An 18,091-nucleotide genomic window follows, 5' to 3' on the forward strand; every position below is an offset into this window, starting at 1 on the left:
TGGTGATGACGGATGCATCACTACAGGGATGGGGAGCTCTGTGCCAGTGCAACTCTGTAGGGAGAGTGATCGGCAGCCGGAAAGAGCGTCACATAAATGATGTTACAGGCGGTTCTTCTGGCACCAAAACACTTTGCTCAGCACTTAAAGGGCAGACATGTGTTAGTCAGAATTGACAACACAACAGTAAAGTCGTATATAAACAGACAGGGAGGTACTCGCTCTCTTCCTCTGTTGCAACTGACATGGACGCTCCTGATATGGGCCAGCGAGCATTTAGCGGCACTCCGGGCAGTGTATGTCCCGGGCCGTATGAATATTGGAGTCGGCCTAATGTCCAGAGGGGGACCACGAGTCAGAAAGTAGCGCCTGCACCCTCGAATGGGAATAGTGGCGCAGATCTGGGCTCGGTTCAGCAGGGCCGAGGTAGATCTTTTTGTGTCAATGAATAACACGCGCTGTCTGCTGTTCTTCTCAATAGACAGGAGCGCCCCGCTGGGGGTGGATGCCCTGTCGCATGGCCCAAGACTATACTGTACATGTTTCTCTCGGTGGAATGGACAGCCCACTCTAGACAGAGTGGTTCAGGAGGGTCTGTCACTGATTGTTGTGGCCCCTCGCTGGCCGGTAAAGACATGGTACGCGACAAACGCGAGTATGTCACTGCTGGACACCATGGTGTCTTCCCCTGCGCAGGGACCTGCTGTCCCAGGCAGGACCCAGATTCTGTACCCTCAACGGGAACTGTGGTCTCCAGGACCTACATGTTGAGAGAAGGAGAATCTGATTATAGCGACAAAACAGGGCACTTGCATTCTGAAGCACACCATGTTATGTCAAAGTAGCGCTTGTTTGAAGTTTGGTGCAGGTGAAGATCTGTATCACCATATCAGTGCCTGATTGAGGGGATACTGGTTTTTCTCCGAAGGAAATCACTCCCATTCCATACTGGAAGTTTATTGGGTGACACGGTTTTCACGAGGGCATTAATGGTGCTTTGTATGCGTATTGTCCGCCTAAGTCTGCATGCTGACGGGATGTTTTCGGCTTAAGTACAGATACGTTCGGAATGCATGTTTCTAAGTGAACTCTGTGCAAGTCACTCATAAGCTGTGGTATGCACACTGTAGACCCTCCTGTTGACAATAATTACATCACACGGATGGTACACAGAACGCAGACATCCAAAGTATACCTGGAGCTTAGGTCTGTGTTTTTTGGCTCGTTACAAACTGTAATGACCAGATGGTAGGTCTGGACTCTGGAGGCTAGTTGTAAACCTCTATTTGAGCCTTTAGAAACCTTTGAATATAAAGATGCTGCCTTGTCATTGGTACTGGTATCAGTGAAGCACGTTTGGTGATCCTCATGCACTATTGGAGGCTCCCAAGCTGTGCTTGGTGGTGTTGCGCCCAAACGTGGCGTATATGCCTAAAAGGCATGTTGGTAGTACGCTCTCGTTCGAGCAGCCTGCCCTGTAAAATCTCTGACTCAGAGGAAGACAGGAGACTTGCTTTGTGCTTGTGCCATTTGCAAGTTGTACGCAGGTGCATTGGGCAGTTGTAGGCCATGCACTTGCCTAACCAGCCTTTTTGTCATGATTTCCAACTCCAGCACGTGGGGAGCCGCTATCTGAGCGATGTCTTTCACATGGTATTATATAAAGCAATTTCTATAGCATGTAAGGAGTTGGTTCTGCCTGGAAGGGTGTGAGCTCTCTACGAGGACATGGACATGTCATGGGTTTGGTTTGAGATTTTGTGCAGATGCCAGCTAGGCATTACTGCACAAGTTTTGTCCAATTTACCCAGCGTTAACTACACGCCGTCTTTCCCTGGGAAAAGGGATATGTTTAGTTCAGCGACTTGGCGGGGTGTGAATATGTCCCATAGTCATGTGTTGTACCTCGTTTCCCTCCTTCTGGGAACGTTAAGTTATAAATATAACTACTGTTCCCAGAAGGAGGGAAACGAGGTACAACACCTCTGGGCCCCCGGCAGTCAGGGCTCGGTGAAGAGCTGGAATGAAAAAAGGGGATGACGCATATGGCAGCATTTATATGCTGTGGGCAGGTGACCCCTCCCAAAAAAGACCACATGACTGACATGTAAACCAACCACATTTTCTTTTACTCTTAAATGTGTGGAGGTTAATTTATTATTTAATTAGTTTAAATATACAATGTTAGCCTGTGGAACAGTGGAATTATGAATGTGCAAAACAAGGTGCTTTAGCAGAAATGTAGTCTATTGGCTCTCTCTGCTGGTCACAAGGTGAACAACAGGCTTATCTTCACTGATGATTATGTGTTGTTGTTGTTTTTGTGGGCCACCCTCAAGAAAACCACTTTGTTCAGTTAAGTAAGTTTCACATTAGTTACAGGAAATATTTTAAGATATATGAAATGTTTCACAAAATTAACTTTAAGGATAAATAGTTTTAGGGTCCTTTCTGTCTCTCATTAATTTAATAAAGGCTTACTTGTGTACTGTGTTCTTGGCAAACATTTTTCTTTTTGAATATCTTTTTTGTTTTTTTGTTAATGTCATGCTGACATACACTAATAGACATTAGGACTGTGTTAAGGACATTCACAGTTAGCTATCAGTGCTTTTATCTATACTCTGCAGGTGTTGGGCTTTAATGCTGTAAATAAACTGGAGAGTTTCCTGTCTCCTGTTAGTCAAGTGTGTGTGTGTGTGTGTCTGTGTGTGTGTGTCTTGATGGGTGGGGAGGAGGAGTTCATCAGCTCTGACAGTTTTGATATATATGGAGAAAATCATTAAAGCCTCCTCTGATTTGTCACTGAAGTTGTTTGATGATTTCCTCTGTTCTGTCTAATAAGGTAACAGTGAGTGTGATTGGCGGTTGTCGGACCTCTTTCTCTCTCATTAAGGGGCTCAGAGGATGCCTGTACTTCTGTATCATCAGTGCGGAGAAGCTTGAACTGGATGTTGAGTTAATCAAGCAGAAGGAGATGGAGAGATGCCTGACACTCATTTTACTGTCTTCAGTTATAATACTCATCACAGCTGGTAAGTACACAATGAATTATAGAGATTAAGTTATTTCCTGAAATGTTCTCAGATTATTTTGTTCTTTAATTACTTATAATTAAGTTTGACTGTCATGTGTGTCTCGAACAACAATATGATAATTATAATAATGCATAATAAGGATTTTTTTTTTTTTAACAGAAACCATTAGAGGCATGCATTATTATTTTTATCTGTTTGCTCATGGTAAAAAAAATTAGTCATTGTGTACACATTTTCTCTGGTCTGCTGCAAACCATTTAACTGCAGTATAACCGTGAGCCAAAACATTATGCCTAATATTCTTCAGTGGTGTTTAAGTAGGCAGCATGTGTCAAATTTCCGTCCACAAAAATGAATGGTACCAGGGTTTCCCAATATAACATTGCCCAGAGGATCAAACTCGTCTTGTCATTGACTCATAGTGCATCCTGGTGCCATCACTTCCCCAGGTAAACAGCGCACATATACATGACCATCCACTTAATGTAAAAGAAAAGGGGACTCATCGGACCAGATGACCTTCTTACACTGCTCTAAGGTCCAGTTCCTGAGTTTTTTGACGTTGGGTGATAGGCACTTTGATTGGTCTGCAGCTATGCAGCCTCATACGCAGCAGAGTGCAATGCACTGTGTTTTGTGACACATTTCTCCCTTAACCATCATTAGAATTCTTGTTCGTGTGACTTGTGCCACAAAAGACCTTCTGTTGGCTCGGACTAGACAAGATAGCCTTCGTTGACCTCGTGCATCAATGAGGCTTGGGTGCGCGGATTGTGGTTTGTCCGGCTTCCTATGACCGCTGTTGGTAAATTCTTACCACGGCTTACCTGAAGCAACCCACAAGATGTTCTGACCCAGTCGCGTTGCCATAACATTTTGATCCTCGTCAAATTTGCTTAGATCGTTATTCTTGCCTATTTCTCCTGCATCCAGCACATTGATTACAAGAATTCAACGATCAACGATATTTACTTTACCTATGACTGGTCATAATGTTTTAGCTCATCAGTGTATAACCAAACAGACATCTCAGTCCTACATGTTGACTGGAAAAAAATATATAATGCATGGCACCTATTATGCAATTCCTTTATACAAAACCATTTTAACAGCTAAAGCAATCCAACCCTGCACTCGCTTTAGTTTCTTCATCTTCCTTTTGCTTCTGCTCAATATTTAGGCCATGTGAATGTGAGGCTGGTTGGTGGCCCCAGTCCTTGTGCTGGTAGAGTGGAGGTTCTTCATAGAGGTCAGTGGGGAACAGTGTGTGATGATTTCTGGGACCTTAAAGACGCTGCAGTGGTGTGTAGAGAGCTGGACTGTGGAGAGGCTGTAGATGCTCTTTATGAAGCTCATTTTGGACCAGGATCAGGACCCGTATGGATGAGTTATGTCATGTGTACTGGATCAGAGTCTACACTGAAGAACTGTGGGGCATTGGGATGGGATAAACGCAACTGTGATCATACTAAAGATGCTGGAGTCATCTGCTCAGGTAAAGTATTTTACATATTTAAATAATATTTGTTTAAGACATTTGTGTGTTCATATCAGATTCTAAAACTTAAGTTTATAATTTTTATAAATAAACATTTTATAAACATTTACTTTTCATTAATCGGTTATTCAATAACTAAGATAAAATCGAGTTGACAAATCACGATCTTCATAAATGAATATATACTGTAGATATGCTGTATATGCCATGTTTTTTGTTGACTGTCTTATTCAGAAGTACGTCTTGTTGGAGGTTCCCGCTGCTCTGGGAGGTTAGAGATACTTGATGATCAGTCGTGGGTGTCAGTGTGTGCTGCTGCCTTTGACCAGCAGGATGCAGAGGTTGTGTGTAGAGAGCTGGACTGTGGAGCTCCTGTACAGGTGCTGGGAGAAGCTGCTTTTGGCAAAGGAGACGCTCAGATGTGGACACAAGAGATTCAGTGCAGAGGAAATGAGTCTCAGATTCACCTCTGTCCAAAATCACCATCACCCCAACACAACTGTTCTCAGGAACACAACATTGCCATGCTTTGTGCTGGTAGGAGTTCAAAATGCATTATTTATTAAATTGATGTTTTAATTGTTGTCTCTCTCCCAATTTGAGTGCATGCCGAGAGTGAATGGCCAGAGTGTGGTGAGTGTGAATACAATGACATTTGGATGGTTCGTTGCAATTTAACGGGTGGGTGTGGGTCATCGATCCTCAGAAAAGGCAGAGATTTAAGTAGTATCCTTAAAAAATGTAAATATTGGTGACAGTAGAAGCAGATTGTTTTTGCTTGCGGATATATCAGAGCCTTCTCAAAGTTGAAAGCACGAAACATGATTCCTTAAATTCAGCTCTGTAATGATGCCGTCCTTGGCTGGACTTGAACCTGGGTCTCTGGTGTTCTAAGTGTGGCGTGTTCTCCACTGAGCTATCTCTCAGACAATGGAACCCAAGAGCAGAAGAGTAAAGAGTCAAGAGACTTGAGTCTTCCAAAAAATAAAAATAGTCTTTACTTGAGAAACCAAACCACAACGTACAAAGTAACTAGGAAAGCAGAGCTTCCAAAAACAGAGAAACAAATAGACACAAGGGTCGAAAAGGTTACAATAAGGCTCAAAACTTATCTTGAGATCTTGTAAACTGCGGGCCCCGATCAGAAACCATATCCTGGGGGAAACCGTGAATCCTGAACACATGCTTCATCAATAGTTACGCCGTTTGGCTAGCTGTGGGAAGCTTGGACAAAGGTAGGAGGTGACAAGTCTTAGAGAATCTGTCTACCACTACAAGGATTACCGTGTTTCCTTGAGACTGTGGTAAGCCTGTAATGAAGTCCAAGGAAATGTGGGACCAAGGGCGTCTTGGTATGGGCAGCGGGTGCAGCAGGCCATGAGGGTGGGTCCTAGGCTCCTTGTTCTGAGCACAGACAGCACAAGTGGCGACAAAAGCCCGGACATCTCTCTGCAATCTAGGCCACCAGAATCTTCTCTGGATGTGCTTGCATGTCTTAGTGATCCCAGGGTGTCCAGAAGGGAGAGAAGAGTGAGCCCACTGTAGAACCTTAGAACGTAGAAGGTTAGGAACAAAGAGACACCCTGGAGGGCCATTACCTGGACCTGGCTGCTGCCGTTGGGCCCTCTTTACTGCTGTTTCAATATCCCATTGAATGGGAGCTACCACTCTGGAAGTGGGGAGAATGGGTTCTGGACAACACTCCACTTCTGGTGGTTCGAACTGCCTTGAGAGTGCGTCTGGCTTGAGATTCTTAGAACCTGGACGATAGGAGAGAGTAAAATTAAACCGATTGAAAAAAAGGGACCATCGGGCTTGTCGGGCATTCAATCTCTTTGCCTGCTGGATGTAAGTGAGATTTTTGTGGTCCGTCCAGATGAGAAATGGCTGTTTGGCCCCCTCCAGCCAGTGCCTCCACTCCTCTAAAGCCATCTTAACAGCCAGCAGCTCCCGGTTCCCAATATCATAATTTCTCTGTGTTGAGGTAAGCTGACGAGAGAAGAAGGCACATGGGTGAAGCTTGTTATCGCACTTACTTCTCTGTGATGAGACAGCGCCTACTCCCACATCAGAGGCATCCACCTCCAACACAAAAGGGAGTTCTGGATCAGGGAGGGTTAAGATTGGGGCAGATGTAAAGAGCTGTTTTAGTTTGTTGAAGGCGTGATCTGCTCTGCTGGTCCACACAAATGGCCTAATTGAACTCCTGGTCAATGCAGAAAGAGGCTCCACAACAGAACTGAAGTTGCTAATGAATCTTTTATAAAAATTGGAAAAGCCCAAAAAGCGCTGTACCTGCTTCACTGAAGTTGGTCGAGGCCAATCCAAAACTGCTTCTATCTTGCCTGGATCCATTTGAAGGCTGCCCTTTGATACGGTGAAGCCGAGGAAGGAAACTTCTGGAACATGAAATTCACTCTTCTCTAACTTTACGTAAAGCTTATGTTTCAGTAGCTGGGCCAGGACCTGTTTGACCTGCTGAACATGCTCTTCGTAGTTTCGAGAGAAAATTAAAATATCATCCAGATAGACAAACACAAATATATTCAGCATTTCTCGGAGAACATCGTTAATAAAGGCTTGGAAGACAGCTGGTGCATTGACAAGGCCAAACGGCATTACCTGGTATTCGTAGTGGCCTGTCGGGGTGTTGAAAGCCGTCTTCCACTCATCCCCCTCACGGATTCTAACTAGTTGGTACGCATTACGAAGGTCAAGTTTGGTAAAGATGGTAGCCCCTTGCAGGATTTCAAAAGCTGTGGACATAAGAGGGAGAGGGTACCGGTTCTTGATGGTTATACGGTTTAAACCCCGATAGTCTATGCAAGGTCGGAGACCCCCGTCCTTCTTTTCAACAAAGAAAAAGCCGGCCCCTGCAGGTGAGGTGGATGGACGGATGAATCCACTGTCCAAGGCTTCTTTGAGATATTTGTCCATGGCTAATCTCTCAGGGCCAGAGAGGGAATAGAGCCTTCCACGTGGTGGGCAAGTACCAGGAACTAATTCAATAGTGCAGTCATGAGCTCTATGGGGTGGTAGTGTGGCAGCTTGGGTCTTACTGAAGACTTCCTTGAGGTCTGCATACTCCTGGGGGACTCGGGATAACTCAGGACAATGAGCAAGAGACTTGGTAGCAGTTGGCTCCATTTCAGGAACGGCAATGGGGTGAAGGGAATCAGGGCTAACAAGGAGTGTTCCGAGTACAATTAAATACACTAGCGCCATCTGCAGGAGTCGAGAGCACTGAGCCTGTAGTTAAAGTGCCATCTGGAGACCTGGAGGGAGCATGACAGGGAAGCTTAAGGAGGGCACCCCCTGCAGGCTAGGAGTGGAACAGCAGCCCAGAATTGGATCTTTACAAGCTCTATATAATAAATAGATTTAAATCTTTTGAGGTTTTCTCATTGCATTCATTTATTTTTGGTTTCAGATGTACCAAACCATACATTTCAGATGTTTAATTTCATATTGGCAAAATCTAAAATAATTGATTATTCAACTAGACAAAATATGTTTGTTTTTTGTTTTTTTTATCAATAAGAGACCTTTTGAAATGGTTTGGTGTTATGGTGCATGGTGCAGTGTAGTAAATGGGTCAATATATAAATCTCTCTCTCTCTCTCTCTCTCTCTCTCTCTCTCTCAGACAAAAGGAATGTGAGACTGGTAAATGGTACCAGTCGCTGTGCTGGTAGAGTGGAGGTTCTTCATAGAGGTCGGTGGGGAACAGTGTGTGGTGTTGGCTGGGATTTGGCTGATGCTGCAGTGGTGTGTAGAGAGCTGGACTGTGGAGAACCTGTAGATGCTTTTGGGGATGCACAGTTTGGTCTGGGATCAGGACCAATCTTAATAAAAAATCCAATGTGTAATGGATCGGAGTCTACACTTAAGAAATGTGGATCCATGCAATCGAGTATTCATGACGAGTGTTTCAATAAGAGCGCTCAAGTCATTTGTTCAGGTAAGCTAAACATTTTGTATTATTATAGAAAAACGGCTGTCAAAAACAGTCATTTTTTAAACTCGGGCCTATTTTACCCCTTGGACTTAAAATAGACCTGAGAACAAACAGGAAATGGAAATACTAAACTTATCATTGTCACTGATGGAATGTTCTTTAAACATAATATCTTTTTTTAAAGTAATTTATAACATGTCATAAATAAATTATAATGCTGGTTGCACTCTTAATTTTTCAGTGCAGGCACTATCACTTTACTTACAGTGTATTTTTCTAGCAAGTACTGAGTAATATAGGCTAACTACATGGGTTATGATTAAGTTTAGGATTAGGTTCAGGGCTAGTACCTAGTTATTGTAATTACTACAGTAAGTACTGTGAAAGAAATTCCCCGATGCACTTGACTTAAAATAAACTAGCTGTGCCCGACACAGCTAGTTTATAATATCCTCTGGGAATCACCAGAGGATAATATTAATTTTAATATTATCCTCTGGTGATTCCCACTCTGACCATGTCAGCAACCCCTGACGCCGAAGTAATGCTACTCTAAACATATTAGAAAACCCACATGCCTAAGAATTATATTCTGTCCGCATAAGATGCCTAAGAATTTTACACCGGGTTTCACAGACAAGGCTTAATCTAGTCCCAGACTAAAATGCATATTAAAATGCATTTATATACTTAAAATGCCCAATATTGCACTGAGTGCTGAGCTCGATTATTCTAAGCCCTGTCTCTGAAACCGGGTCATATCTACCTGACCGCATCAGTAACTCCAGAGGCCTAATAGCCCGACTTCTAATAGTTAGCCTAATAGTTGTGCGACGTCTGACCCTCTAAGAACAATATCACTTGGGAATAAGATCTGTAGTGTTCCACTGACCTGCTGTGCAGCAGTAACCAGACAGACTCCAGGCAATGCCTTTTGAATTGATCTTGTTTCAATCCCAGAGAATCCCACCAGAAAATAATACAACAGTTTATACAGAACAGGTACATGGCAAAGATAACATGACTCATTACATATTTTTTCTCTAATACAATTGGTTACTCTAATACAATACTACATATGTGCAATTCACCAACTTACTTCATTACTTCATCTCATTACTCCATTTATAGGGTTATTATATTTAGTTAGCCATCTAGCCATGTCCATATGCTTCCACTATTTCAACACACTAACTTTGGCTAAAGTGTTTTAAAGTATATACTTTGGCTAAAGTATTTTGTTCTCAAAAGCATACAAATGTTAAGCCTGCAAGAAAAATAAATGTTAGTTGATTAAAAAAGAATTCACAGTACATATGTAAATGTGAAACAGGACTGTAAAATAAAGTACTAACCAAATGTCTTTATTGTATTTTTTTTAATTAATTTGGTAAGAATTTTTTTTTCTCGCAAAAATGTAACCTTTTCAAAGTAATTCCAAACTTTTGAACTATGTATGTAATGCATTAATTAACTGGAAAAAACAGGCCCCTGATGTCAGCAAACCATCCAAAAATATGAATGATCGTATCATTTTGGTATGAGCTGTTTTTGTAGCTTAGTTTCATTAAAGGTTTTTTATTTTATTTTTTATTTTTTAAAGGGAAAAATTAACAAAATGAACTTAATTAATTAAGATATTCACAATGTTTTATCTATCTTTTGTTTTAAAAGATTAAGGAAAATAAAATAACTGATATAAGTTGCATCCCCTAATTCAAAGGATTTTCTTATGTTCTTTCAGAAGTCAGGCTGGTTGGAGGTTCCCGCTGCTCTGGGAGGTTAGAGATACTTGATGATCAGTCGTGGGTGTCAGTGTGTGCTGCTGCCTTTGACCAGCAGGATGCAGAGGTTGTGTGTAGAGAGCTGGACTGTGGAGCTCCTGTACAGGTGCTGGGAGAAGCTGCTTTTGGCAAAGGAGACGCTCAGATGTGGACACAAGAGATTCAGTGCAGAGGAAATGAGTCTCAGATTCACCTCTGTCCAACATCACTATCACCCCAACACAACTGTTCTCATGACAGCAATATTAAACTGATGTGTGCAGGTTTGAGCAGTATTTTTTTCATTCCCATAAATGTATAATACATATTAACTTCACAATAGTTGATATTGAATAATACATTTAAAAAAAATCCCTCTTTGTGTGATGCTTTCACTTTGTCTATATCTTTTTCTTGGCTCTTGCTGTTATTATATATAGCTAGATACCATAAGTCAAGATACCAATATCTCATTTTCAATCTCTTTCTCTCTATTACAGAAAAAAAGAATGTGAGACTGGTAAATGGGACCAGTCGCTGTGCTGGTAGAGTGGAGGTTCTTCACAGAGGTCAGTGGGGAACAGTGTGTCATGAGGACTGGGATATGACTGAAGCTGCAGTGGTGTGTAGAGAGCTGGACTGTGGAGAACCTGTAGATGCTCTAGGTGGTGCTCATTTTGGACAAGGATCAGGACCAATCTGGGCACGTCTTATGTTATGTGCTGGATCAGAATCAACAGTGAAGTACTGTGCATCAATACAGTGGGGATTTTATGAATGTGATCACTCTAAAGATGCAGGAGTCATTTGCTCAGGTTAGCGGCTCCAAATGCCACCATTTTTTAATGTTATTACAGAGGACATGAACTGCATTTTTATTGTTTTATAATGTTTCCTAAGGTGTACTGATAATGTTAGTATGATTTTTACATGATTTCAGTATGTTTAAAAGAGTGAATATAAGATATATAAATAATTTAATTATTTTACCATGATTCTTTGTGGTAGAAAATTAATGACAATAAATACACAAATAGATAACGTTTTTATAAGTATTTTTAAACTGTTTTTATAATTTTTTAAGGTGTCAGGCTTGTTGGAGATTCTCGCTGTTCTGGAAGAGTGGAGGTTTTTCATAGAAACACCTGGAATTCAGTGTGTGCGGCTGCCTTTGACCAGCAGGATGCAGAGGTTGTGTGTAGAGAGCTGGGCTGTGGAGCTCCTGTACAGGTGCTGGGAGAAGCTGCTTTTGGCAAAGGAGACGCTCAGATGTGGACACGAGAGATTCAATGCAGAGGAAATGAGTCTCAGATTCACCTCTGTCCAACATCACCATCACCCCAACACAACTGTTCTCATGATAATGACCAGGGGCTGCTCTGTGCTGGTAAGAGTTAAAATAAAATGTGAGTATTAACTTTTAAGTATCTTACTCTTATTCATAGTCTCCTTTTATTTCCTTTGTCACATAAAGGTGAAAAAAAAGTTAGGTTGGTTGGTGGCCCCAGTCGCTGTGCTGGTAGAGTGGAGGTTCTTCATAGAGGTCAGTGGGGAACAGTGTGTCATGATTTCTGGGATATGTCTGATGCTGCAGTGGTGTGTAGAGAACTGGACTGTGGAGAACCTGTAGATGCTCTGGGTGATGCTTATTATGGACCAGGATCAGGACCAATCTGGGCAAATACTATTTTATGTGGTGGATCAGAGTCTACAGTGAAGAACTGTGGGTCATCAGGATGGAGCATACATGTCTGTACTCACAGTTTGGATGCCGGGGTCATCTGTTCAGGTAAATAATGTTTTACTTTAAAGCTTTATTCCCTAGTTGTTTTCACCTGCTACCCAAGAATTTGTACTAACACAAAGAATGATTATGTTTTAATTATTTGCATATTAACAACATATCTGCATTGTTATTATTAACAATTAATTATCAATCATTTGTTTTTGTCTACTGTGCACTGTGGGTCTTATAAACAGGCCATAAACCTTCCAGACTCGTTAATGGATCTCACCTGTGCTCTGGGAGGTTAGAGATACTTGATGATCAGTCGTGGGTGTCAGTGTGTGCTGCTGCCTTTGACCAGCAGGATGCAGAGGTTGTGTGTAGAGAGCTGGACTGTGGAGCTCCTGTACAGGTGCTGGGAGAAGCTGCTTTTGGCAAAGGAGATGCTCAGATGTGGACACAAGAGATTCAGTGCAGAGGAAATGAGTCTCAAATTTCATTCTGTTCAGTATCATCATCACACAAACACAACTGCACCAGTGACAATAACGTGGGCCTGATATGCTCTGGTAAAGAATGTTCATGTCAAGGTCATGTTTTAGATATACTTTATTAGATTAGTATATAGATTAGTTGTTTTTGGATTGTTACTGAATAATATTTACCCATCTTTACATAATATTTCACACATAAAGAGAAAATCTTCTCAAACAAGATATGTTGTATGATAGATGTTTTTGTAATGGGCTTTATGATGACAAGTTCTTTATCCAGGTTACACTGATCTCAGACTGATGAACGGCTCAGACTCTTGTTCTGGTCGAGTGGAGCTTCAGTTCCTCAATGATTGGGGCACAGTGTGTGATGCATGCTGGGATATGAGAGCTGCCAGTGTCCTCTGTAGACAGCTGGATTGTGGGATTGCTGTGTCTGTTGTGGGATCAGACTGGTTTGGAGAGGGAAGTGGTGAAATCTGGGCTGATGTGTTTGATTGTCACGGGAACGAAACTAAACTCTCAGAATGTTCCATCTCTTCATGGAGTCGAGCTGAATGTTCTCATAGACGAGATGTTGGAGTCATCTGCTCTAGTGAGGGGATTTATTGAAATAAATGTTATAAATGACTTTTTATAAATTACCTTGAAATACAATAATTAAATCAGACGTCTTTCACACAGATTCCTCTCTGGCTCTTCATGACGGTCTGGTGCGGTTGTCTGGAGAGAGACAGTGTGAGGGGGAGGTGGAAGTTTCCATCCATCAGGTCTGGAGGAGAGTTCTGCTGGACTCCTGGAGTCTCACTGAATCCTCTGTGGTCTGCAGACAGCTGGGCTGTGGCTCTGTGCTGAACTTCTCCGGCTCCTCTTCATCCAGTCCTGAACTCAGTCATGAGTGTGTGACGGGCTTCCAGTGCTCTGGGAGTGAAGCTCATCTGGGGAACTGCAGCTCTCCACAAACTCTCAACTGCAGCTCCACACAACAGCTGTCAATCTCCTGCCTTGGTGAGAAGAGCAACATCTGGGCAGATTCTTCAGTTGTTAGTGATCAATAATGTGTTTTTCTCTCTCTGAATATCAGGTCACGGGTCCATCAGGCTGGTGGGTTCTGGGGGAGACTGTGCAGGGAGGCTGGAGGTTTTTCACAGCGGCTCATGGGGGACAGTGTGTGATGACTCCTGGGATATTAAAGATGCCCATGTGGTGTGCAGACAGCTGCAGTGTGGAGTGGCCCTCAGTATCCAGCAGGTACCAGCCTGGTTTGGTCCTGGTTCTGGACCCATATGGCTGGATGAGGTGGAGTGTGAGGGGAATGAGACGTCCCTGTGGAACTGCTCTTCTCCAGGCTGGGGAAAACATGACTGTCGACACAAGGAGGATGTAGGAGTCGTGTGCTCAGGTAAACAGTTGAAAAAATTGTTATTAAGTAACTGAATATGAAATATTTTAGGGAAATTGTTTTATGAATATGTTATGCTATATGTTAGTCATTCAAATGAATGGGGTTGGATTGAAAGATGAGGTTGGTCTCATGTTTCCATCTAGAGTTTAACGAGATCAGGTTAACTGAGGGCTGTGAAGGGAATCTGGAGGTTTTCTACAATGGATCCTGGGGTAATGTGTGCTGGAACCAGATGGAACCAGACACAGTGAGTCTGATCTGTCAGGAGCTGAACTGTGGGATATCTAGTGCTTTTTCCTCTTCTACACCAAGACTGGAATCAGCTCCTTACTGGCTGGATAAAGTAAAATGTCGACCACATGATTTGAATCTGTGGCAGTGTCCATCTTTACCATGGGGACAGAATGACTGCAATAAAGATGAAGTGGCCAAAATCACCTGCTCAGGTACAGCTTGTGCATATTCCTTCACCAATCAATACGAGAGTGATCTTTTATCAATTAATTATTTGAATTAACAATGAATGGTTTGAGTATATGCATAATATGTATATAATACAATACAATATAATATAATTAACTTGTCATTAGTGGAAGAGAGCCACGAGTCCTCATCTCCTCACCAGAGATTTTATTCAGGTAAGTTTATTTGATAAAGAAATATAGAGAAATGTATTGATAAAGAAATGATAAAGAACATAAAGATCATAAGATCCATATATAATGTATGTATGTAATTTCGTGTTTGGGGCAAAAAAATGACATATATAAAAGTCATGTATATGTAATTTTTTAACAGTGGAAGTTTTGAAAACAATTCCTCACGTGTAATGTCGGGGGCGTTGAAAATGATTTTAATATGCAGAACTGCTACCCAGTCATAGCAGTGGGCATTTACTTCCAACTTTTGAGTGCAGCTGCATTATAAGTGGATGTCATAGAACAATGAGAATAAAATAAAAAATGCAGTTTAAGTCCCCTTTAACACTGCACCACACATTCCCCTCTGTAGGTGTAACTGCTTACAGAACTGTATATTATTGGCCAATGTCTATATCTGTGATGTGTGTGATTTAGAGCATGTTCCTCTCAGACTGAGTGGAGGGGCGGGCCGGTGCTCTGGGAGGCTGGAGGTGTATCATAACGCTGTGTGGGGCTCAGTCTGTGATGATCTGTGGGACATCAGCGATGCTCAGGTGGTCTGCAGGCAGCTGGGTTGTGGAGCAGCACTGAGGGCTGATGGGAATTCAGCCTTTGGTGCTGGTGAAGGTGTTGTGTGGCTGAACAGAGTCGAGTGCAGAGGGAATGAGATTCACCTGTGGGACTGTCCTCGCTCCCTGAAGAACCACACTGACTGCTCCCACAAAGAGCACGCTGGACTCACCTGTGCAAGTCAGAGCAAAACACTGACTGATATTAGTCATTTTTACACATTTGTGTATTCATGTTAATAATATAAATGTGTTTGTGTCTGTTTTTTCAGATTTGTCAGTGTCCACTACTCCTGCCACAACAACATCAGCTTCTCCTCCAGTTTCTCAGACAGTGCGCTCCAGCTCAACATCAGTCACTCCTCCACAAACTCCTCCAGCGTCTCTCTCCGTGCCTGTGATTGTACTGGGAGTTGTGCTCTTACTGCTCTTAGTGCCACTGCTTATACTGATTCAGCGGAACAGAGTGATGAGGAGAGGTAGGAGAGATCCAGAGACTGTCATATTGTGTCTTATTCAGTGTGTGATCAGTCATGTGTTGTGAACTGACAGCAGGTTTGTCTGTCTACACTCACAGCTCTCTCTAAGAGGAGACACAGTATGAAGACTGAGGCCGTTTATGAGGAGCTTCATCGCAGACACAATCACTTCACTCAGAGGGGTGAGTAAATGTCAGAGAGTCTGATTTGCGGAGATCAAACGGGTAATCACTTTATTCGGAGAGGTGAGCAGAATAAATCACACAGATCCATTTGTGGGACTTTTGTGTGTTATCTGGAATGATGCAGGGTTAGTGTTGTGGTTCAAAGGAAGTGTGGATTTTGGTTGATTTACGATATTGAATGTGTCTGATGGATCTACTCCTCCATAATAGAAAGTGTCCTTTCTGAAGACCAGTACTCTGGGCATGAAGATGCTGATGAGCTTCTTTCAGGTTAGAGGACCCAAATATAATAATCGTATCTGCTACATACAGAAATTAATGGATGTTAAATTAATCAAAAAATTTGGTTAGCAGGTTAAATTCTATAAACTATTCAGCACGTAATAATTCAGATAAGTATTTATTGAATCTTTTTTCCCCTTTCCTCCACGCTTTTTAAAGCAAACTCTGCAGTCGTAGCCGCACATGACTACTGTAATGACATCACCACCACTGAAGGGCCAAAAGGTCAGTGACTTTAACTGATTTGACCAAATTAAATGAACTATTGGGCCTCTGAATAGTAAAAGCAGTTTTTGTTTATTTCCTCTTTGCTGTTAACTCATTTAGAAGAACAGCAAGTCACACCCGAGTATTATGATGATATAATCACTGTTGGACTGAGATCTCATGATTATAATTTATGTAAGTTTTAACAATATAGATTTATATCCACTTTAATTATACTAATGCACTGTTTCAAAATCCCATATTTTGTACATTTAATGGATGCATTTATGCTTTGTCTATATATTTAGACTTGCCTGAAAACTATGATGATGTCATCATTGTACGACAATTCTCCAATGATAATGCAGGTGTGTGTTTCAAATTACTCTCTCAAATTACGTTTTGTTTGTTTGTTTGTCTTTAAATTATAGTGTCATATAAACTAAGGTTAATAAAATCAGAGGATGTTCAGGGGGAGTATGATGATGTGAATAATGTAAGGGAGTATATGGGTGATGAGTTTGGTACGTTACTGACATCTCTTTACCTTACAGTGAATTTGCATTTAGTTTTTATAATCACTTTATAATATTCATTGCTCTTTTAACTTGACTGTCAAAATGAATGCGTTCATTTATAATACTTTTTAAAGCATATGTTGATAAATTAATTTTCTCTTGTTTTCTAATAGACTATGATGATGTGGGGGAGGAGCCAAGAAAACAGGGCGGGGCAGTATAACTGAAACCACACCCACTGCCTCAAATCATTTCAAAGCATTTAAGTGGTCTGCAGAGTTTGTGTCTTAGACGCTATACAAGTTTCAACTGCTGTAAACCAATCAATTTTATTTAAAATGTTAAATTGAAATTTAGTAAATCGATTACAATTGAATCAGTGTTTGACAGGAAAAAATGTTTAGTTTAAACTTATCTTTCCAGAGATTTTTACAAAACACGTTTTTGTGATCCCATTGCACTGAAACATTTCTATGATTTAGACTTGGCGATTTGAGAGAACGCACACAAAAACCAAATTAGTTTGTATATAATTGTTATGATTTCACATACTTCACCATTTAATAATAATAATAATACATTTTATTTTAACTTCCACTGCTCTAGTTATTAATATTTTACAGCAACTTCTAAAAAAGATCATATTCCTTTTGAATGTAAACCCACTAATCGTGGACATGTATATATACTTTGGGAAATACATTTACAAACAGCAGCCGTGGTCAAGGATCTTTACCTCATAAGAATGTAACTCTTGACTCTTTATGTCCTGCAGAGGGTACAGTACACGGCATACATGTGATTTATGATTTATGTACTTGTTTTATATTTGTATCCACTTTGATTGTTGTTTTGAATTGATTTGAATGTTTTTTATTTAGAAATTAAAATAAAAATGACCATGTGCATGAATATTGTGTGTCATTGTTATTATTATGAATTATTATTTTTTTGTAAACAAAATGCAAAATTTAATCAAGTTCTATGAAATACTGTTATTGTTTAATAGTACGTTGATATGTCTTTCTGTCTTGTGCCTCTTGTGTTTGTTGTCAGCAGTTAGTTATCAGAGCTTGTATCTCTTCTCTGCAGGTGTCAGACTTTGGCGCTGTATGTATACTGAAGTGTTTCCCACATTCACAATCATGACAGCTGTGTGACTTTCTCAGCACTTTATCATGTGTGTGTCTACTCAGTAAAGTGTCTCTGTAAGGTAGAGGATGAGTCTTGTTCATCAAAAGTGGCATTCTCTTTATCTATATGGAGACATTTGAAAATGCCTTGCCTGATTTGTTGTTGTAGCTGTTTTCTTGAAGTTTAACTCTGAGT

General features: G+C 41.2%; 1 protein-coding gene and 1 long non-coding RNA gene across 2 annotated transcripts in view; both read left to right on the forward strand.

Annotated features, from left to right (window-relative positions):
* Positions 1-18,091, forward strand: part of LOC137049122 (uncharacterized) — an 85,110-nt gene that overhangs the window by 61,682 nt on the left and 5,337 nt on the right. The window contains 14 exon segments of the mRNA XM_067427505.1: positions 2,631-2,687; positions 2,897-3,035; positions 4,219-4,533; positions 4,771-5,073; positions 8,182-8,496; positions 10,238-10,546; positions 10,757-11,071; positions 11,341-11,649; positions 11,743-12,045; positions 12,237-12,551; positions 12,757-13,071; positions 13,161-13,523; positions 13,561-13,878; positions 14,958-15,272. Of these exon segments, the coding sequence (XP_067283606.1) occupies positions 2,631-2,687; positions 2,897-3,035; positions 4,219-4,533; positions 4,771-5,073; positions 8,182-8,496; positions 10,238-10,546; positions 10,757-11,071; positions 11,341-11,649; positions 11,743-12,045; positions 12,237-12,551; positions 12,757-13,071; positions 13,161-13,523; positions 13,561-13,878; positions 14,958-15,272 (3,991 nt within the window).
* On the forward strand, positions 15,965-16,393 carry LOC137049577 (uncharacterized). Its single transcript, XR_010899648.1, has 3 exons — positions 15,965-16,025; positions 16,197-16,262; positions 16,365-16,393. It is a non-coding gene; the product is annotated as an uncharacterized lncRNA (long non-coding RNA).

The sequence above is a fragment of the Pseudorasbora parva genome, chromosome 20 (assembly GCF_024679245.1).
Source record: "Pseudorasbora parva isolate DD20220531a chromosome 20, ASM2467924v1, whole genome shotgun sequence".
Lineage (NCBI taxonomy): Eukaryota > Metazoa > Chordata > Actinopteri > Cypriniformes > Gobionidae > Pseudorasbora > Pseudorasbora parva.